The sequence below is a fragment of the Struthio camelus genome, chromosome Z, assembly GCF_040807025.1.
Source record: "Struthio camelus isolate bStrCam1 chromosome Z, bStrCam1.hap1, whole genome shotgun sequence".
Lineage (NCBI taxonomy): Eukaryota > Metazoa > Chordata > Aves > Struthioniformes > Struthionidae > Struthio > Struthio camelus.
In genome coordinates this window covers 31,062,400-31,084,206 of record NC_090982.1, presented here as the reverse complement: position 1 = coordinate 31,084,206, position 21,807 = coordinate 31,062,400, and the positions used below count along the sequence as shown (strand labels likewise).

Sequence of the window (21,807 nt, the reverse complement as noted above, 5' to 3'; positions counted from 1 at the left end):
GATGCTTCTGTTTCTGGTTGTTAAGTGTCTGAAGTAGGCTGCTAATTCAGAAAATCTGCAGCGTAGTTATGAAGGATGCTGAAGAATTTATAACCGTATCTTCTGAGTTTAGAAATGGATGCCACTGTGTGCACTTGAAATCGCCTGTTGTTTACTCAATAATGACTTTACCAAAAGTAGTAATTCTCCAGACTGCTAATTTCCAGTTTATCTAACTGTGGGTACTTTTGAGTGCTGCTAAAGTTACGAGGTACATAAGGTATGCCTATGCATGCCTTAATTGGCAGAGAGTATCAAGAAACAAATGGAGACTTTTGAAAATGGACATATTTATTTTTAAAGCTCGTGTCATAAGCTGCGTGCAAACCTGATGTTAGAAATGGTAGGAATATATTGTGTTGAAAACAAGAAGAAAGAAAAGGATGGTGCATGCAAATTCTTTTTTTCTGTTTCGTCATGCTTTCTGACCCAACCAGCATAATAACAGTTGTGGCAGAATACTGGCTAAATAACAAATTCAATTGACTCTCACTAAGCTGACATCTTGATTTGGCTCTAGTCATAATTTCAGACCGAGTTAGACGTTAGTAGCTGTGATACTGCCAAATGCTGACGTTTTCACTTTAGAATGGATTTCTTATTAATACAGATTAAACGTTCCACTTCCTTAGACACTAGAACTTGCTAGAAACCCTGCAATGATGCAGGAAATGATGCGAAACCAAGATCGAGCCTTGAGCAACCTTGAAAGTATACCGGGCGGATACAATGCCTTGCGACGTATGTACACAGATATTCAGGAGCCAATGTTGAATGCAGCGCAGGAACAGGTGAGAAAGTGCAAGCACCGCTAAAGGTTATTACGTTTCTTGAAAGGAAAAGAAGGCAAATAATGTAGCTTTTTAAATGTGTATTTGATGAAATCTAATTTCTTGAAGCTTGAAGTCAGGAAGCTTAAAGGCGCTCTGTGGCCTGTTCCGCTGAAAATTCTGTGCTCCCGAAGCTTGAAGGAGTAAAGATACTACTGTTCTGTGGGTTTGAGAAGCTATATTGAAGTTAATAAAATTTTACATTAAATAGATATTCTAAATTCAAATTCATGTAATTTGACTTGCAAAATTCTGAGGTCCAGGAGAAATTTTTAAGGGTATGTTTAGTAACTTGGACCTTAAGGTGGGAAGAAAAGGCTTTAAGTTTGTTTTTTAAGTTGGAAACCGCTATGCAAAATACAATCTTACGTGATCAAAGTAGCAACATAGAAGCAAACACCGCTTTCAAAAAGAAATGTTATTTTATTTGTTGGAGATGCTATTATCTCTTTCTCGATGTTGACGTCTTTTCGAAATATTTACGACGACTTACTTTATACTGGTGAGTATAACTGATGAAGAGCCACCAAAATTTATCTTTATATGTAATTTTGTAATTACAGTAATGTAATTTGCTGTTTCTAGCACGCTTTAAAATAGTTGGCTTTAATGGATGATAGATGTTTCTCCTTCCTCCGTAGTTTGGAGGTAATCCATTTGCTTCTTTAGTAAGCAATGCATCGTCAGGAGGGGACAGCCAGCCCTCTCGTACAGAAAATAGAGATCCTCTGCCAAATCCTTGGGCTCCTCAGTCAAGCTCTCAGAGTTCCGCAACAAGTACCAGCACTAGTGGTGAGAGTGGTGGCAGTAGTAATGTTGGAAATAGTACCTCTGGCAGTACGGGGCAGAGTTCAACCATACCAAATTTGGGATCTGGACTAGGAGGTACGTTTGTTGCTGCAATTGTATAGATTTGCGCATATACAGGAATTTGCTGAGCTGATTCTTTTATTAGAAGGAGAGATTTTTATTCAAAATTTTTATTGCTTTTTACTTTCTTGGAACGTTTGACTAGTATCAAAGTCCTCTGTAGAAAAACGAGCGTGAAAAGTAAAGTAAGAGTACTTGTGTGCTGCCTTAAAATGAAAAAGTAGCAGATCTCTAGATGAAAGATGCTTTTCCTGTTTGGAGCCAAACGTGAATACAGCTAATAACATAGATGCTTAGTGGGACTGCTTATTGAATATAGCCTCTGTCTTAACTTGTTCCTAGGGCAGATGCATCTGTGTGAGCAGAACCACATTGAGGTGTACTTAAGGGACTGAAAGTCTTAAAAACCAAATAGTTGTATCCTAGTTTTAGGTAGTCTACTTCATATGGTTATAGCTAGTATGTTTACTAAAGTGGCCTTTTACTTTTTTTTAAGCTGGTATGTTCAACACACCAGGAATGCAGAGCTTGTTACAGCAGATAACAGAAAATCCACAACTTATGCAGAATATGTTGTCTGCACCATACATGAGAAGCATGATGCAGTCATTAAGCCAGAATCCTGATCTTGCAGTACAGGTAAATGCATTAGGTGTAGCAATTAGTGGTGTACATTAAAGTAGGAGGAAAAAAGGATTTTAATCTATCGCACAGTTATATTTTCACTAGAATAATTCTGCCAGCATCTCAACAATCACTTGTTTATTGTGAATAATCCAATTTTTAAAGTATGTAAACGCCTAGCACATTGAAATTCTTACCTAGTTACCGGTTTTAACAATCTGTTGCCGTAAGTTTCTTCAATTTGTGTTTGGACATCATGCCAGGTGTTCTTCTGAAATAACTTGTAAGTCTGTGTATGATTTGGACAGCCTTAAACTTGTGACCTAGCCTAAGAACCAGTTAGACAAAACATTTTCTTTGATTATAAATTAAAGTGGATCTCCTAGTGAGTAAATATCCAAAGTAGCTTGGGAGGAGAGAGGTGGAGTGGAAGAAGTTGTTGCTGTATCTAGGTGTTAATCTGATTTTCATTTCTCGTCTATGACCCTTGCTCACTATAAAAGTGCTGATACACAGTGCTGTTTTATGAATGGTATCATAGAAGTGCTTTCCAAACTTCCTTACAGCGATAATATCCAGCATCAAATCTTGAACTGAGAAAAACATACTACCTTTTATATGTTAAAGACTTTGTTAGAAAGTATGCCCGGCTTTTTGCAGATGTTGTTTACAGGAAAGCTATCGCTATCATCTTGCCAGAAAAGGATTTTCTTGTAATAGAAATGAGGTTGCCTCCGCAAGGATATGGCACAGCGTTCACTTAAAAAGTTTTTGTGTTTTTTTTTTTTTGGGGGGGGGGGGGTGGGTTATAGAGGGATCAGTCAGTTCAGTCGGTCTTCAGGCTGGTGGTTTACGACAAGGCCGAAGGAGAAGTAGAAAATAAGATAATTGTCTATGAAACTAACCTCACAGATTATCTCCTATGATGTGTGTGTGGTAAATAGTTGTCTTAAAATCCACTCCAGTGTTTACTGCTTGATCTTTGAAGTTAAATATTTTTGTCCCATAGATGATGCTGAATAATCCTTTATTTGCTGGAAATCCTCAACTTCAGGAACAAATGAGACAACACCTTCCTACTTTTCTTCAGCAAGTAAGATGTGATACTAGCTGTTGTTAATAAGTATGTGCAATTCAGTGAGTGAGTTTTTGCAACAAATTTGTGTCTTTGCTTGATACGGCTAAAAGCTAGATTCTGTCATACATAATCTCATTAGCTTCAGACACTGAACTGGATTGTCCTGTGATAAGTAAGTGTTTGATTCATCTCTCTACTCCTTTGAAAAGTTAAACCTGACTTTGAGTGAATATTTTTGGCTGCAGCTAGCACAACTGCTTTGATTTTTCTCTTGCCTCTTTGTTTAGAGTGGCGTGTTCTTACGGCGCACCAGTCAGAGAACATCTCCTTGCTACGTGTTTTTTTTATCAAATTAAAGAAAAAGATTAGGGCTTTTCCCACTACTGAAATCAGCTTTTAGTATGCTTTTCTTATATTTCCTTCACCTTGCCTAAGTTTTTGGATAAAGAGACTTAACAGGATGACCTGAAAGCAGCAAATCATGAGCTGATTGAAAAGAAGTGGAGCAGGTTCTGAAGTTATCTGCCTGTGAAGATTGCCGTACCACCAGATTGTCTCTCTTAATAGCAGTGAGGTTGCAGCCTGGGTATATGCTTGATCTTGGCTGTCACAGTGTATGTAATAGGACTGAGTCCTCTAGATAGAAATAAGCAAGATTTTTTAGGAGTCAGAAATATAATCCAGTACAGGAGTTACAGAATCACAGAACTGTTGAGGTTGGAAGGGACCTCTGAAAATCATCTAGTGCAACCCCCCTGCTCAAGCAAGGTCATCTAGAGCACGTTGCCCAGGATTGCATCCAGGTGGGTTTTGAATATCTCCAGGGAAGGAGAGTCCGCAGCCTCTCTGGGTAAGCTGTGCCAGTGCTCAGTCACCCGCACAGGAAAGAAGTTTTGCCTCATGTTCAGGTGAAACTTCCTGTGTTTCACTTTCTGCCCGTTGCCTCTTGTGCTGTCGCTGGGCACCCCCCGAGAAGAGTCTGGCCCCATCCTCTTGACACCCTCCTTTTAGATATTGGTATACACTGATGAGATTGCCTCTCAGTCTTCTCTTCTCCAGGCTGAAGAGGCCCAGCTCTCTGAGCTTTTCTTCATAGGAGAGATGCACCTGTCCCCTCATCATCTTCAGAGGCCTCCACTGGAGTCTCTCCAATATCTCCATGTCCCTCTTGTCCTGGGGAGCTCAGAATTGGACACAGCACTCCTGGTGTGGCCTCACCAAGGCTGAGTAGAGGGGAGGCTCACCTCCCTCGGCCTGCTGGCAACCCTTTCTAATGCAGTGCAGGATCCCATTGGCCTTCTTGGCCACAAGACACATGGCTGGCTCATGCTTAACTTGTTGTCCCTCAAGACTCCCAGGTCCTTGTCTGCAGAGATGCTTTCCAGCAGGTCAGCCACTAGGTTGTCCTGATGCCTGGGTGCCCTAGGTGCAGGACCCTGCACTTGCCTGTGTTGAACTTCAGGAGGTTCCCCTCTGCCCACCTCTCCAGCCTGTCCAGGTCCCTCTGAATGGCAGCGCAGCCCTCTGGAGTGTCAGCCACTCCTCCCAGTTTAGTGTCATCAGCAAACTAGCTGAGGCTGCGCTCTGTGCCTTCCTCCAGGTCATTGAGGAATACATTGAACAAGACTGGACCCAGCACTGAGCCCTGGGTGACACCGCTACCTCCAGGCCTCCAGCTAGACTCTGTGCTTGTGATCACCGCCCTCTGAGCTCTGCCATTCAGCCACTTCTCGATCCGCCTCACTGTCCACTCATCTAACCCACATTTCTGGAGCTTACCTGTGAGGATGTGATGGGAGACCATGTTGAAAGCCTTGCTGAAGGCAGGGGAGAGCACATCCACTGCTCTTCCCTCAGCTACCCGGCCAGTCATCCCATCACAGAAGGCTATCAGATTGTTTAAGCATAATTTTCCCTTGGTGAATCCACGCTGACTGCTCCTGATCACCTTCTTGTCCTCCACATGCTTAGAGATGAGTTCTATCATTAGGCAGTCCTTGCCAGTCAGAGTAAATGCCTGTTGCCAGGATCTCCTTGTAGGTAGGCAGTATTATGAGTAAAACAAGTCATTACAGTAGCAAATTTAGTATTCAGAGGAAACTATTTAAATGTTCTTAACCAGGTGAACGGCGGTAGCGTTTCCTAGTGACTCTACTTCATGATGACTCAGTAGTATCTGAGGAGCTAATACCAAATTTGTATTTTGAAATGTGTGAATCAGTGCTAATTAATATATCGTGCAGAGGCAGCCCAACTCCTTTCTGTCTCCTTTGAGTGCCTCTTTCCACCAGTATCACTTCAGGGTATCTATCTGTTCCTTTTATATAATATCTTACCAAACATTGCTGCTATTCTACAGCTAGAATTAATAATGTTAACAAGGATAAGATCCAAGTCACCTAAGCTCTGAAAGAATTGCTGGGCCACAGTTTTCTGTGAAAACAACTCCAAATATCAGACAGTAGGTCATGGCTTAAAGATGGTTTTCTTAAAGTAATCACAGCAGCTTACTTCAGTAAACCTAAAATGTTTTTGTTCTCTAAGAACTTGGATACATTTCACCAGCTATAGATTTAGTTATTCTCCTCTGACTTCTTTTTATCAGGAAGATAAAAATCCAAGAGATAAAATTGACAATACTGAAATCTTGCTGCGCTTAAGTCTCGTTACACACCTGTATTCGATGACAGAGTCAACATTCGTTCTTTGTGCCCTATCCTGCACTTCTGTTTTGCAGCAGAGGAAGTTTAATCTGTGCAGTTCTTTGTGAATCAAAAATGTGTTTGCTGCGGAAGGAATTTGGTCTAGTTGCTGAGTGAAGGCTGCTAGGATTAATCAGCCTGTCTGCTATTTGCAGCAGGTCTGGCTACCAAGACAGCTTCACTTGTGACTCAAGCAAATAACTTTTCACTTACGTTGGCATCTCTGAGCAGAGGTGATCAAAAGCCATTAGTTTTGATTTCATATCTAAGGTAGTTCAGGTTTTGGACATTTAATTTCGGAAATCAGAAGGATTTTCATTTTACGTCATCTGTGGATGCGAACGCCAGTTTTCAGTTGAAGTTGGAGTAGAGTCATGGTTTTTGAATATCACACATCTGCTTGTTAGTATGTTTTGTAGAGTGTTTGTATGTCTGTAGGCTGTGATGGCACTATAGCTATGAGCAGATGCACAAATTGTCATGAACAGACAGCTGTGGCTTGAATTTAGGTAGGGAAAAGAAATGTTTTATAACTTTCTTAGATACCTCTTGATCAATTTTCATGATATTCAGCCTTGTGGCTTACCAATAGTATGACACAGGAGGCTAATTTTAGAATTACGTTGGACTAATACGCTCCTATGATTTTGGAAGATTAGGATAAAGTCTACCAGAAGAGGTAATGAAAAGATATTTTTCCTTAGGTGCACCTTATTTGAAATGCTGTGCCTCCAGCCCAGAGAGCTTATTAATCACTTCCTGTGAAAGTTTTCTCAAAAAATATCTGAAGGTTTTCATGTGAATATTGAAATAAGTTGAGAAACGGCTAGTTGTGAAAGCACATCAGATTATATAAAACGTCAAAGTTTTATATTTAAATTAAAGATTAACTTTGAATGTCTGTATATGGTTCAGTTACGGGTTTCTCTCCTGTTCGTAGATGCAGAATCCTGACACGTTGTCGGCTATGTCAAACCCTAGAGCAATGCAGGCTTTGCTACAGATTCAGCAGGGCTTGCAGACGCTAGCAACAGAAGCACCAGGACTTATACCAGCGTAAGAATTTGTCATACATGTTTAGACACTAACTTTTCTCTTGCGTTGTGCTGTTCTTTCAGCTTTTTTCCTTTTCTTTTTAGATGTAGAGGTTTATCTGGTTTTACAGACCTTTCCTCATGCATTTTCTAGTTTCACTAAACTTGTTCTAGTTTCTGTCTTGTTTTTTTGTTTGCAAAGCACTTTTAAAAAGTGGTGCGTGATCTTTGTCTTCCACTCCTGTGTTTATTTGACAGAATTTTTACTCTAATTAAAGATATGGTGGGAAGAGACGTTACAATTAAGTTTTCTTATTATTAAAGTGACGTATTTCTCTTTCTGTCATTTGTGCAGCTTTAATCCTGGTTTAGGTGGATTGGGAAGCACTGGAGCTCCTACAGGGTCCACTGTGCCTAGTTCTGTTCCTAGTGAAAATGCAAGTCCAGCATCAGGAACTGCTGAATCTGGTCACCAGCAGTTTGTCCAGCAAATGTTGCAGGCACTTGCTGGTGCAAATGCTCAGGTAAAGTAAATCACTATATTTTAGGGCTCTTTTCTTTTTGGATTTTTTGATGCAGACCACGAGAGAGGAGGGTATACTGGGGAGAGCTGAAGAGAGAGCTTGTTGAATGCTTCTGACCAAAGGAGAGCAGAGGAGGCTCAAAAGCGTTGTAGTTGTGCAAATAAATGCTGGAACATCAAACTCGAGTAGAAGTGTCCTCTGAACAGTTGATTGTTATACACCCTTAACAGCTTCAGTGTACTAAATACCTTCATCTGTGTTTCGTGTCTGCACTGCTGGCTCTTATTCTGTAGCTTTGACTAAGCCTCTGTCCCACGCTTCAGGATAGCCACGTTCAGGTTATTTGGGGACAGAATTTGCAGGATGTTACTGCCTCTTACCTACCGCAGTACATTATGTTAACTTCCTGAGTGGAGTTCAGGCTTTCCAGAGGGCTGCAGATGTCCAGCAGAGGTGGCAGCTTTGCAAGTGGTTGTAGAGTGGTGAGCAAGAGCAGATTTAAAGGAAGTGCACTCCTTACAGTGGAGAGGTATCTCCAGGAGGCTGTGTGAAACAGCACCCTTGCGCTGTGGTACGCAGCCAATGTCATAATAGACTGCGGGTCTATTATGCAGGTGCAGTCCTGCTCTTACCTCTTCTGTTGCCACAGGGTAAGTCAGTTCAGTTTGCTGATCTGAGACGAAAATAATTTTATTACTATTTTATTTTAGCTAACCACAAAACAGTGGTGGTCAGTGTAGCTGTGGGAAGCCATATTCCCTTAGATTTTCCACCGTTGATCTTGCTGAATCTTACAGTGCAAATTCAGTATTCTGCCTAGTTTTGCTTAGGGGAAGAAGATGGTGAGGGAGAAGTGTTTTAATTTCACATTGCATTGATTTGGAAGGATATGCAGATTTTAAATACTAGTAGGAATTTCTCAATGTATGCAATTGTCGAAGTCAAACAAAAGGAAAATTAGTAGGAACTGCAGAAGTCTTGTGTTGATATGTAAATTGTCTCACTGATTTTCAAAAAGTGACTTCTTACTCCAGCCTTATTTATCTTAAATGTATTATTTTCATGTAATTGTCCTGTTTCAAAAATCCCTGTGAACTGAAGTTCATACTACTGAAATAATTGAGAATTTTGCCATCAGTTTATGTATGAGCAGGGTCAACCCATAAAGCACAGCTGTCTGTTTGCCTTAGGCTGAAGTTTTCTAACGACGAGAATTCTGGTAAATTTAGGTCAACAAATACTTGGCTCACTATAAAAGAGGTAATTTTTATGCCAAGAAAAAAATAGCCTGCCACGTTCACTGTTGCCAACAGTGAGGTCATCATAATCCTTGCTGTCCCATATTACTAGAGTAAACTGTTTCATTTTCAAAAATGAACTAGATGCACATCTTTAAGAAGCTGTTCTCAGGACACAAACTTACCTCATTTAATTGTGTTTTTCTTCCTTTGTCAAGCAAGCAACGCTTCCTGTAGTTCCAAAAAATGTCACATAAGCGTAGATACTCTTAAAATTTGAGGCTAGTCTGACTTACTCAGAAATTCAGTTGTGAAATGAATTTATGTCAGAGTCGAGTTTTAGGAAACAAAAATGATGTATTCAGAAATTAGTAAAGGCAAGGAGTGGTGCAGAACTAAATATGTGTAAATCCTGTACTTTGCCAAATGTGTATTGTGCCTTCATAGCTTGACGTTTTTCTTCTTAGCAGTTACAAAATCCAGAAGTTAGATTTCAGCAACAACTGGAGCAGCTGAGTGCAATGGGCTTTTTGAACCGTGAAGCAAACTTACAAGCTCTAATAGCAACAGGAGGAGATATCAATGCAGCTATTGAAAGGCTGCTTGGCTCTCAGCCTTCATAGCAGTGTTTCTTTAACTTGAAAAAATGTAATTTATTTTTGATAACAGCTCTTAAATCTTTAAAATACTTGCTTTATTTCATTCTGACTCTTGGGATTGTCTTGTTATAACTAAAATCAGTCCGATGCATTTTAAGGTGGAGTGCAGTAGTTTTCTTCAAGCAGTGGGAATCAATGCATTTTCACTCCGTTGTTGCATGCATCACACTTCTTTGTTCTGCATTATTTGTGATTTTTTGAAACAATATCCGCTTTCACAGTTGGGTGAGCAGGTTTTGTCTGACCTACAACTGTCCAATTTATTTACGACTTACACATTAGCCTTCAGTAGTAATTTATGTAGAATACAAATTAAAAAGGAAACAAAATTAATTGAAGCTATAATTTGTGGGTACCGATACTGCTTATTGTGACTTCGGCATGTATTTTTTGCTAGCAAAATGCTGTAAGATTTATACCACTTGAGTAATCTACCATTTTTGCTTTTATTTGTATAAAGTATAAACACAATATATACAATGGAAACAGCTCATTTCTAGAAATTTACACATTGCAATAGAATGAAATTATAAGTAACCAAAAAAAGCCAGGAAAAAAAAAAAAAACAAGTTGTAAGACATTTTTCGGTGTAGAATCTTCCAGCATCTTTGGTAAACATCTCAGCAGAAATGCTTAGGCAAGTTCATTTAAAATATACTAGAATTGCTCTTCTGGTTATCTCTTTACATCTAACTGTACAGAAACTTGCATTGTAACATTGTCTCAATATTCACAAAGATTAACTGTAAATTACCTTAATCTTTGTGCAAATTAAAGGAGCACTGCCTCGTGCTCTGAACCTGCTTCTAAGGCTTTTTGGCTTGTTCCATTGAGATTCTAACACGTATTATGATTTGTAATTGGAAGCATTACTTTTCACTCATTGTCATGTGATATTCTAATTCCTTTTAACCACCATGTAAAAAATACTGTATATCTTTTGAGTTTTTATTGGTAGTTACTTCTCTTGTGCACAGGTAATAAATGAATTAAAAAATCTTTAAGCATCTTGTCTCAGTGTGTTTGCAGTTAATGATTACCTGGCATTCAAGATGACTGACCAGCTTTATGGTTGGCCTCTCCCTGTAACTTCTGGGCATATTTACTGACTTGGGGCTAGGATTAGTAAGCAATACTTGAATTATCAATTGGAAGGGAGAGAGGAAGGGGCATGTAATATTGGAGACCATGGATTTAAATAAAGTGGAGGCAGTGAAATGAAGCATTCTGCTGTGTGTATTAGTGAATAGCCTCTGCCTTGTTTGGTCTTTGGTGTCAGTGTAGTTGTATGAATGTTCTGATTTAATTGCTGTATTGCATTAAACAGTTAACGTGAACAATCTTCTTTCGATGGTACAAAGATAAATTCAGTTTACTCTAAAAAACATTGCTTACAAATGGTTTAATTTACCAGTCCTGACTCAAAGCTGTTAATTGGTTAAAGCAAATTATATTGGGATATAAAGGAGGATGCAGAGCATGTATTGTCTTTTACATACTGTGCAATTGTTAGAACTCCTGACAAAGCCAAGCATGCAGCTTTTTCGGAGAGTACCTGTGTTGTATTCTTCTCACTGAAGTGTTTACTGTTCAGTAACCTTGTTACCTACTTTGGCAGTAACTAAATTGCTCAAATATTGCTGATGCACAGTACTGGGAAAAGTTCAAGAGAGTCTCTTGTTTGGCAGGCCTCTGCCTCTGGATCAAAGTCTCATAGATGCAGCAGCACAGTATTAAACAAGCAAACAAAAATCGAAAGAGAATCTCCTGATAGGTTAAGTTTTATATGATCAAAGCCTTTTAAAATACCTATAGTTTGGGTGGGAAATTATTATTACTTTTGTTTCTTGACCGAAGCTAGTACACCTGCAAGGGATCATACCTTCACAGTGAATTCTGTTTCGGTAGGTGGCATTTGTTGCACTGAGTACAAGGTTGTGTTAGGGAAGTGACAGCAAGTAGTTTCTGTAGTAGAACTTTTCACAGTTATTTTCACAATTACTCTTAGGCTCTTCAAAGTAACTAACCTGACTTGACATTTTGTAGGGAAGTTGTTTTAAAAAGTGAGATCTCCGGTCATTCAGAAGGCAGGTCCTTTTACGAATAAAACTCATAATTTCTAAAAAGGCTGCTGTCAAATGAAAGACCCAAGGGTGAGGTGGGGAAAAAGGAGTGATTTTTAAATGATGATTTTAATGGTGATTTTAAAAATCACCAGGCTGTACCAAGATAGGAAAACACTGAATCTAGCCTAAGTGAACATCCTTTTGAGACAACATCCAATTCGCCTATGTAAGTACTTAAGTTGCACGCCAGCCAAGAAGCACTGTATTTGAAGTCAGTCTGTTGAAATTTAATAAAAGATGAAGATTGACCTAAATTCTGCAATGAATCTTGAGCTAAGTTTACTTATAAAGGTATAATCAGTATTTAATTTATCAGTAACTATTGTCAACTTGCTTTCTCATAAGACATGATAAAACACTGAGACATCTTTCGCCTAGGAAGAACTTTAATTTTTGTCAGAAAGCACCATAATGTTAAAAGTGGTAGTAGGTGGAACAAGGTCTGTAGGTAGTGATAAGCTTTTATTGCCTCTTTAGTAATAGAAGATAGATGACACTTGTTGATTTAATGGCATATCAGAACCTTCCTGTTGTTTGCTCGCTCGCGCTCTCTGAGCAGATACTCACTGTCCCTTCTGCTTTCCCTCTTTAAAATTCTCTCTTCTGGAAGTCTCATCTACCATTTCTTTCAGAAGCGATCTTATAGTTACCTCTGAGCAGTTAAATAACTTGTATTTGAAGTCTGCTGCTTGCATTTCGGACCAGAAGAAGAGCATGTGTACCTCAAACTTGTCTTTTTATTTCCTTGCTTCCCTCTTTTCCCCCCTACACTGGACTAAATGATCTCAAAGGATCTGCCTTGCCTGGATCTGAAGGTCATCACGCTACTGCTAAAGAAAGTAATAGTAACTGTTGCAAAAAGAAACCCCCTCCCCCCAATACCTAAAAGTTGAAAGTGAGGAAGAGTTAACTGTTCAGTGGGTTTTTTTTTTTTTTTTACCATTTTAAAGGGTTTATAATCTGTACATTCACATCAAACCCTGGTAAGTACCCTTGGGAATTTATCCGCAAGATGGCTAGTTTTGTAAATTGTTTGATCTGGCTAATTGTCTTGATGGTGCGTCTGCAAAATAAAATAGCCGTGTCAGTTTAGCGCTGAGATGGCAGGCAGCTGGGTTGGACCCTTTGCCTGTATAGATACTCGGTGCAGCTTGAGTTAAAGACTCAACCCTTCCCATGTTTAATCTGGGAATGGCTACCATTATTAGAAATTACCTTTCATTTTTAATTTCCTCAGTAAAGCGTTATGAAACGTTTACTCCTTTGTAAACATTTCTTGTAGTAGGTACAGTATTTACATAGCATATTACAGACTGTCCTCAGCACACATTCTTGAGGGGTATGGTGCATGTATCTTCTGTAGGTACTAATATTATGCTCATGGCAAGGTAGGAAACGCAATTTCTAACTCCAGACGTGTCCTCCTTAGTCTTTTCTGGTTTCACGGTATTTCAAAACGCAGAAAATTTGCATCAGAAGAACAAAATATAAATAACCTGCCTGCCTAACTGAATTGCAACAACATATTCCTAGTAGGATGCAAGGTCATTTAAAAAAGAAAAAAAAAAAGTAAACTAAATGTTGCAGGAACCTGCTTGGGTAGGGGAATGAAACTTACATATATAGCGTTCTGGGATCTTTTCCTTCCAATGTGCATATGCACGGTCCCATTACATTCAGCAGAGCTGTCTGTATGAAATTAGCATTTGGATGATTAGCGTCTTTTTTTGTTGTTCTTGATAAACGAGCAGGAAAAGTGATGCTGAAAGACAGCAGTCTTTCAGATTAGTGGGTAACAGACTTTTTTGAACAATCGTCTATATGTAGTCTCTGGACTCTCTCAAATTGTAGGACTGGTGGGATCCACTGATGGCCCTGGGAAATGCAAGTTCATATATTCTTTCAAGCAATTTGTGCATTCCTGCAGCCTTACATGTGAGCAAGCCTGTGCCCATGCTGGCGAAAATAAATCAACCATCAGAGCCAATGGGAAGTTGTTTCCAAAGAGTCTTGCAAACTTCCTTTTCTAAATGAAAAGGAAGCAGGAGGAGGCTGGAGGGAAAGCACAGAGAGGATATATAACAGGTTAAAGTACTGAATTACAATAGCAAATCTGTACCTGACATTCATAATGTTTAAGGCATATTATTTAAATGGTTGATTTTTTTTGACTTTTCCTCTCATTATTTGAACTGGTAATGTTTTGTTTTGCTTTAAGTTCAAGCAAAAGGCATATACATTTAAGAGAAGGAAATATTCCTGTCATTGGAGAAGAGGCATATCAAAGCTGAACCTGAAGGAATAAAGTATGAAGAGTCTTTAAGAAGGTACTGTTTTGTTTAAAAAAAGAGAGACTTCCAAGCTAAGGTGCCTAAACAGACTTCCCCATGAGAGGAGTGATTTTTAAGTGGTGAGCATGATCTCCTGTTAATGCCAGCCAATTTGTGAGCATGATGTAAGTACACATGGATCTGAAAGTAAGGGCTCTGCTACGCAGGCAAAAAATTTAGCTTTTAAGATCCTCCTACTTAAAAAATATTGCCCAGTTTCTTTTAGTTATGAGGGACTGAAATTGCATCTTCTGCCTGATCCTCTGTTCTGCGACGGAATGCAGCTGCTTTCCCATCACTGTTAAGAAGTCCTGAATTCTTTAGTTTGTGTCTGAAAAAAAGTGAGCATAAATCTGCATTTAATAGTGGGCATAGTAGAAATGCTGTTTTCTTGTAAAATAGTATATTGGGAAAATATGAAGGCGTCATTAAAAATGATAGTACCACAAGGGGGTGCAATTTCTTTAATTTTCATAGTGACTAAACATTGTTACAGCTCCGATCAGTGAATTTGTCTGAATAGCTACAGTCTCTGAATTTTGAGGGTGTTAAGAAGTGCAGCCGCTTCACTTTATTGTACTGAACTTTGCCTCCGTCTCCCGCTTCACCCTGGCTGTTCCTCAGATCAACCACAAGCGTGCAGAAATCAACTCGGAATGAACTGAGGCTTTTCTTCCCAGTGCTGCCGTAATCTGCAACTACACATGGTAAAACTGCTAACTGCCTGATATTTTTCCTCCAGGTCAAACGAAAAGGGAAAGACCACTTCTCAGTGAGTGCGTTTACAATCCTGAATCTGAATCCAGCATGTTTGGTTTCAGTCAGATTACATTCACATATAATACAGGCCTAAGCACAGTGGGTAATACCTGGTAAATCACAAAACACTTATTACCACTACAAAATGAGAAACAAGATGACCATATTTCAACTAGTTATCTAAATAGAAACTACTCCAAAGATGCTTCAGAACACAAGTTTTGTTTGAAAAGGCACTAAGTGGTCCCCTTAAAAATCACAAATTTGCATGAGAACACTAAATAGTAATTCATGTGCAACTGCACACAGGGATGATTCTGTTCAGTCTAACTTGTGGTGGAATCTTTCCAACAGAAATTAACTTTATGGAAACTCTGCAGATAAGAGGCATCTCTTCTGTAACAGGGGAAAAAAGAATTTTTAAAAATTGGCAATAAAAAAAGAGGATTTAAACTTTCAATTCTGTGACTATATTCAGGCATTTCCTGATCAGAGAAAAAAAACTGAACAAGTATATTAGAAACAGTTTGATCTCAAATTTTAAAGTAGTTGTATGAAAACCTATCCATAAGCATATAACGGACTGGGCATATTATAGGCTTCGGTGGAAGAGTAAAGCATGCCAGAAGAGGGAAGTGAAAGAGAAAGTCCAGCTCTGAAAGAACGACAGTTAGGTTTTAAAAGGAGGATATATCCATCAGTCCTGTGATCACTATCTTACCTTAACTGGCTGACTCACTTTCCGCTTGCTTTTATCAATGGGTACGCTTTGCATATGATGAATGCTAATTCAAAGCCAGTATCATGCCCCTTTCATTTTATTTCCAAAACTTTCCAGAGAATTGTATTTTGTGTACCATTTTTCCACCACCACCTTTTCCCCCCTCCCTCTTTTTTCAGCTGCTGTGCAGATAATGAGCTCAGAGAGTCTCAGCACCTTTGTGGGGTTGCTAAGGACACAAATGTGGAAGCTACAACTTGTTCAAGATCGGACAGAACTTCATCATTCAAGTTCCTGCCTTTTATATTTGTAGAAAAATAAATACACAGCTTTTTTACAAAGCTGTTAATTATTTCATCACTCACTGGCAGATATGCTCTCCCCTTCCAGGTTTGACAAAGTAAAAATAGAAAAATGAGAATTTCAATTACTGTGTAACTCTATGGGATTTTCAAAAGCAGGCTGTGCTTCGGTGGCTCCACTTTCACCCGTACTAATGGGAATTTTAACTCCATATGGAAAAGATCTTAAACAATGTTGATGGATTGTGAAAGATCCATGTTATACAGCCTTTACAGAGCCATGATAAAAATATCGAAAGTAATAAATTAGCTTGGGATACCACCTCCATTTAAGTATTGGGAAAAGTAAGTTGTTCTGGTTAACTTAAAATAATTAAAATGCTGTTTCACAACTTTAATATGCTTGAGAGAGTCTCTGTATATATAATTTAGAAACAACTCCTGAAAAAGCCTCACCCTGAAAAAATTGCTTTCTCAATTTCCAGCACTATTTCAGGAAGAGATTTTTCTACACTGACAGTAATAAAGTTTTCTGGTGCTCTAGGAGGCTCCAGAGTATCAAATTGAGACTTAAGTAATTCAGGTGGCATAAAATGTCCTCTCCTCTTCTCCAGGCGAGGAGCAATGAGATCTATAGGCCCATCCAAATGAACAAAGAGGATCTTCAGTGCTGCATTTTCTCCTGGGTTCTCTGGCTGGTTGCTTTCAAGTGCTGATGCTCCACTAACTAATACACATCTGTACATTTTCTTCAGTGCAGAACAGGCCAGAACTGCATCTTGCTTAGACGATTCTTCTCTACCAAGAAGAAGAAAAAAAAAAACAAAACAAAACACATCCACACTTCGTGTATTAAAATAGCAGCTACTCCATGCTGTCTCTGTAGCAGACAACTCCTGGTTCCTTGCAGAGAATAGCTTCAGAGGTACTAGCATGTTTTGTTATTTTGACAGGATTTTGAAATCAAATTGATAAGGCAGGTAAGAACAAGATTTGAAAGTGAGATGAAACTAGCCACTCTCCCGCCAAAATTTTTATCTTAGGGTGCTCTATATTAGCCATCATTCTTTCATTCAAATTAGATTCTAATGTAGTATAAGGAAGTGCCCTGAATACGTCCGTAATTGCTGAGAAAAGCAGCAACTGAATATCCTTAGAAACTCCCATCCATCATCTAAAAAAAAAAAAAAAAAAAATGAAGATACGAACCTGTCTAGAGAGTAAGCAGCAGCTGAACAAAACAAAGCTCTGTTCTTGAATGTATATTCAGGTGTATTTTCAACTCCCATGTTCATTGTTTCAGATTTAACTTAATTGTTTGCTGTAACCGTAATTACTGGGAACAACGCAGATGTGTTCACTTCAAGCAATACAAGGGATTGCACAAAGTTTAATTAATACTCTGTGCACATTTTTTTTAATGACAAGGTTTCTTAAAATATAGACTTAAAAGCATTAAGTTGTGGGGGTGGTGTTTTGCACCAAAAAAGCAAATGTAGCATTAGTTTTGTCTTTACAAATCAGAGTGACTATAATGTCTGCACAAGAAAATACATTCTCTAATCAAATTAAAATTAGGTGTATTTAACAAACATGCCGCATTCCTCAACCAAAGAAAGGAGAACTTGTAATACCTATTGTTATCATCTAGGTGAGTCCATGCCAATCTCAGCTACTTACAAGTAGCTTGACACCAGGCACTGTTAAAGTATACTTGATATTGCAAAGTTCTTGGAGCTGCCTTGGGCAGGCATGTCACAGAAAGCAACAGATCACATCTGGACATAACAAGCCGGATAAATTCCTCAGTAAATTAACCAACACTTAAACAAGGTACAATTACCTGATGTGCATGTGCAAATAACAGCCATGTGAAGCCAGAGAAAGAAATTTGGGAAGCAGGAGATATAGGGGAAGCTGGGCTAGATGAGAAGTTTTGGCAGAATAACCTTTGAGATTACTTTTGCGGTACCATGGGAGGTAAGCAGCTGATGCCATAGGATGGCTAGCTTACTTCTCCTTCCTTCTCCTTTCATCTATCCCTAAATGGAGCCCAGGATCCAAGAAGTGACACAGCATACTTGGAACAAGCTAAAAGGAAAGGGTACTTACTGGCTGTGATCCTTCTCTTTCTGTTTGCAATACATGTACAAAGAGGTGAAATGAAGCATCACAGAAAAGCAGTTGTGACTAGAGAGCCATAATGGGATGAGTCATAGCTCTAATTAGCTGTGTCAGGTGTCCACTTCCATGGCATTTGGTAGGTATTTTGCCAGTCTGAACCTTCCCCCATCTCCGAGTTTCAGATCCTGGATGCTACTGAACAGGAATCGAATTCCCCCAAGGGTTAAGGCTGAGCAGTTCGGCAACCTCCCGCCATTTTTCAATGGCACAGATAGAAGAAGAGATTTTGTGAGTTTCATCTCCCAACCACTAGAAACATCAAGAGAAGGTCTGATATTGAAGATAACAGAAAAAGATGTGGCCAAGAACGCAGAACACAAATTCAGCATTTTGAGCATGCCTGAGCTCTTTGGAACTTGCTTCTTATTCCTCTTTACAAAGAGGGCATGCTGGGTATTAAGTATAACATACCAAATTAAAGCAGGTTGAAAACAAAAGTATTTGAGCTTAAAGCTACATGTTTTACTGTTCTCACTTACAAGTTTCCTAAAACTTCCTTTGAATTATCCTTACTTGTTTCTGAACATTTGAGGTAGGACTACGTAGGAAGTATGTATTAATTAATAACAAAGTTGAACGATGAGTTGGTCAGCCGATTTAAATCTCTGAAAACAAACATTTCTAAAGAGAGATTCAAAATGCCTAATAATTTTGGACTGTATTTCACTGAAACTAGTAACAGTTTAGAAAAATGCTATCCTAAATTCGTTACCAGTGTATTCTGTGGTTATGCCCTCTGGAAGTAGCTAATGTCACATTTATTATTGAACTAGATTTTTGAAATATTAAGTTCTTAACACAGACAGCAGAACAAAACTATCATTGCCATTAGCTTTCCCAGCATTATTATTCAGGAGTTAGCGCACCTTTGACAATTATTATGATACCTCAGATAAGTTAGAAAACAGAATGGCTTTACTAGCTGCAGAATACTTTTATACTACCACATACATTTCTGCATTGGAATGCAACGGGGAAAATACTTGGTTTTGTTTAGCTAGAACTCGTTAAAGACAGAGGTTGTCTTACCTCCTTAATATATCATGCAGTGCATAAAGCCACGGAATCCTGTCCTAAAAAACAATGCAGACAAAAAAAACCCCACAAGTTAGCTCAAAATTGTTTATGAAATTGATTTGAAACAAGCATTTCTAACACTAAGAACATCTGACTAGAGATGAAAGTTAGTATTATAATGCAGAGCAAGTTCAGTTTTGTATCTGCTACCATTGCTTTAAGGCTAAGAAGATGTGCTAGGCTTTTTATCAATAAGAGGTTTTTAGCGGAATAGTACTTTTTATATTACAAAGGCCTAGAACTATCTGATGGAAGTAACACGTACTCATGCATCGCACGTGCCTTGTAAATCTTTTGAAGAACAGTCAAATTATCTGTTGCCTCTTAACAACTCTCATGCTAAGTCTGTTCTAAGATAGCTGCTTACACAGGTTGAATTGTTATTTCTTTTTCCTTGCACCTTGGGATACTCAGGTAATGCTTTGGATCAAAGCTGAGGCTTTCAGGAACTACTCCAAGGTATCAAGATTGATTTGTTGCAGATAAGTACATTTGGATCTATCATAACACTTTTATATCAGTAACAATCGCAGATAAATGCAATCATAGCCACATTTTGCAACGACTTTGCTCAATAGAGTTTGAAAATGCAAGTGGTTGATCAGATTCTCAATATAATTTAATTTTAAGCTTTAAACTTTAGTATCTTTTTTCATACCCATGAGCATTAAACCATTGCTCCCATTTCATCTTTTAATGCAATTACTGGTGGAGGAATGGAACAAATAACAACGTGAACAAATAAATGCAATAATTTTTTGCTACTGTCATTATAGAACAACTTCCCAATGCCATTCAAGAAGGCCCTCACAATTTTGCATTGCTCATGTGTCAGAAGAGCTACTTCCTTCCTGCTTGGCATCATATGCCAATGAAGAATGGTTTAGTCATTCAATTCTGCAACGCTGCTTTAAAAGAGACGACGCTGCCTTATATGAACTTCCAACCATTAATGAAAGACAAAAATTTTTAATAGGCATCTAGAATATTTTTTTTCGGTCCATAGCTAGCACCCTAGTTTAACCTTACATTTGTAGGCATTTCCCAGAAAAAGTTCAAAAGGTGTTTTCTTGTAATTTTTGTAATTTACTTATGTCTGTAACTTTGTAAGTAGTACTATTTATAAACAAGTAAGCTTGATCAATCTGATCTGTTTGGGTTGAACAGCGGGCTAAAGGAAAGGAAGCTCATTTTAAGTGAGTTTGAATAAAATGGAAAATTATGGAGTAATTACTGTAGCAATTGAGAGTGGCGAAATGTACTTCCAGGAAAAAAGTTCGTCTCAGTGTATTTAATTCGAAGTAAAACATGTAATCTGAAGCTGCAGTTCTGTATGTTGACCCAGACAGATAGATTTCTGATAGATGCCAGTTCAGAATTTAACTGCTTGTGAACCACCAAGTATAATTTAATAGCCTTTACTCTTTCAATGCATACTTCTTTGTTATGTAAAAATCCTCCCTCTCTTCCCAGCTGCACTCCTACAAATTCAGTGTCTATTTACAGTCAGCCTACCTTAGATAAAGCACAACGTACCATAACGTGATTTGTCAGAGCTTATGAAGAAAAACATGTTGGTGGCTATTCTTTTGGGATTTATACAAGTTACCTCATCATTTAGTGGTATTCCTTCCGCCATCTTCTTTTTGTTCTCCGGAGAATGATAATCATCTGCATCGTAGAATTTCCATCCCAACTAAGGAGGGAAAAAAAACCAAAAGGATCATTCCCCCAAACCAGATTAGCTGATAAGAATCCCGGAGTTTATCAACACGTTTAAAGAATTACAGGTCTCTTGCACCACAGTATGAATCACCATTTATGCAACGATGCTTACCCTAACTACAAAGTAAGCTTAGTAAGAAACAGCAACAGTTCATGCATAATGGTTGTTAAGTCGATTTAGGCTACACTACATTGGTGATAGCCACCCAAGCCCAATTTAGTGGGAACGGACAGACTAACCTGATAAATTGCCATTCTTGTGCCGTATATTAGTACTAGCTATTTGTGAACTGCAGGCTGCCAGAAGCAGCAAGAAAAAAGAAGAAATCCTATTCAAAGAAGTGGTAATAAGCACCTAACACCCAGAATATAACACAACCATACCTTTGCTGCCAAGCGGGACCCAACTGTGGTTCTGTAAAAGAGCACAAAAGGTCTGTTAGATAAACACTGCTTTATGATCACTCTTCTCTCTGAGGGGTGAGCTGTTCTCTTGCCTTCTTGGGACACAACCTGCTAACTGCTAATACTCCTGAGGCCTCCTTCTTCCCATCCCTAACAGCAGCCACAGCGAGACATCGACGAAAACGTTCGGTCTTGACTAGGCCAATAACCCCAGCATTTCCCAAAAGACCCCAGTGATACCTCCTAATAATCCCAGCGTATTGTAATAATTACAGGCAGTACGCGGCAGCACCTGGCTTGACGCCGCGGAGAGGGCCACAGGCAAGCGCGTCCCCAAGGACTGCGCCGCGGCAAGGTGGCTGCAGAGGGCGGCCCGGCCCCGGCCCCGGCGCCACCCGCCCGCCCGCCCGCGGTACCTACTTCCCCGAGCCGCTCACGCCCATGACCACCACCAGCACCATGGCGGGTCACCCCGCCGCCGCCGCGGCTTCTCCTCCGGCGGCGCCACCTGCTCGGGCTCCTCCAGCCCGGCCCTTTCCTTTTCCACCGCCCCTTCCCTTCCCGGCCCGGCGCCGCCTCC

The 21,807-nt window shown here is 39.3% G+C and overlaps 2 protein-coding genes across 4 annotated transcripts in view; one reads left to right on the top strand and one right to left on the bottom strand.

Moving 5' to 3' along the window:
• The window catches only part of UBQLN1 (ubiquilin 1), a 26,239-nt gene extending 15,629 nt beyond the window's left edge, over positions 1–10,610 (top strand). The window contains exons 5-11 of one of the 2 annotated variants that reach the window (XM_068927124.1): positions 672–830; positions 1,511–1,754; positions 2,236–2,378; positions 3,373–3,456; positions 7,084–7,199; positions 7,533–7,701; positions 9,407–10,610. In XM_068927124.1, the coding sequence (XP_068783225.1) occupies positions 672–830; positions 1,511–1,754; positions 2,236–2,378; positions 3,373–3,456; positions 7,084–7,199; positions 7,533–7,701; positions 9,407–9,562 (1,071 nt within the window). In that variant the 3' untranslated portion in view covers positions 9,563–10,610. The remainder of the gene's footprint in view (positions 1–671; positions 831–1,510; positions 1,755–2,235; positions 2,379–3,372; positions 3,457–7,083; positions 7,200–7,532; positions 7,702–9,406) is intronic. The other variant, XM_068927125.1, reaches the window with a different exon arrangement.
• On the bottom strand, positions 10,058–21,807 carry IDNK (IDNK gluconokinase). 2 transcript variants are annotated; one of them, XM_068927126.1, is made up of 5 exons: positions 21,648–21,807; positions 21,207–21,237; positions 20,707–20,793; positions 19,050–19,093; positions 10,058–16,634 (listed from the first exon to the last, which is right to left on the bottom strand). In XM_068927126.1, exons 1-5 carry the CDS (start codon positions 21,686–21,688, stop codon positions 16,289–16,291), a joined length of 549 nt encoding a protein of 182 aa, XP_068783227.1. In that variant the 5' UTR covers positions 21,689–21,807; the 3' UTR covers positions 10,058–16,288. The 2 variants fall into 2 exon arrangements, with proteins under 2 accessions (XP_068783227.1, XP_009667803.2); XM_009669508.2 differs by lacking the exon at positions 21,648–21,807 and adding an exon at positions 21,520–21,565 and having other exon boundaries at positions 14,395–16,634.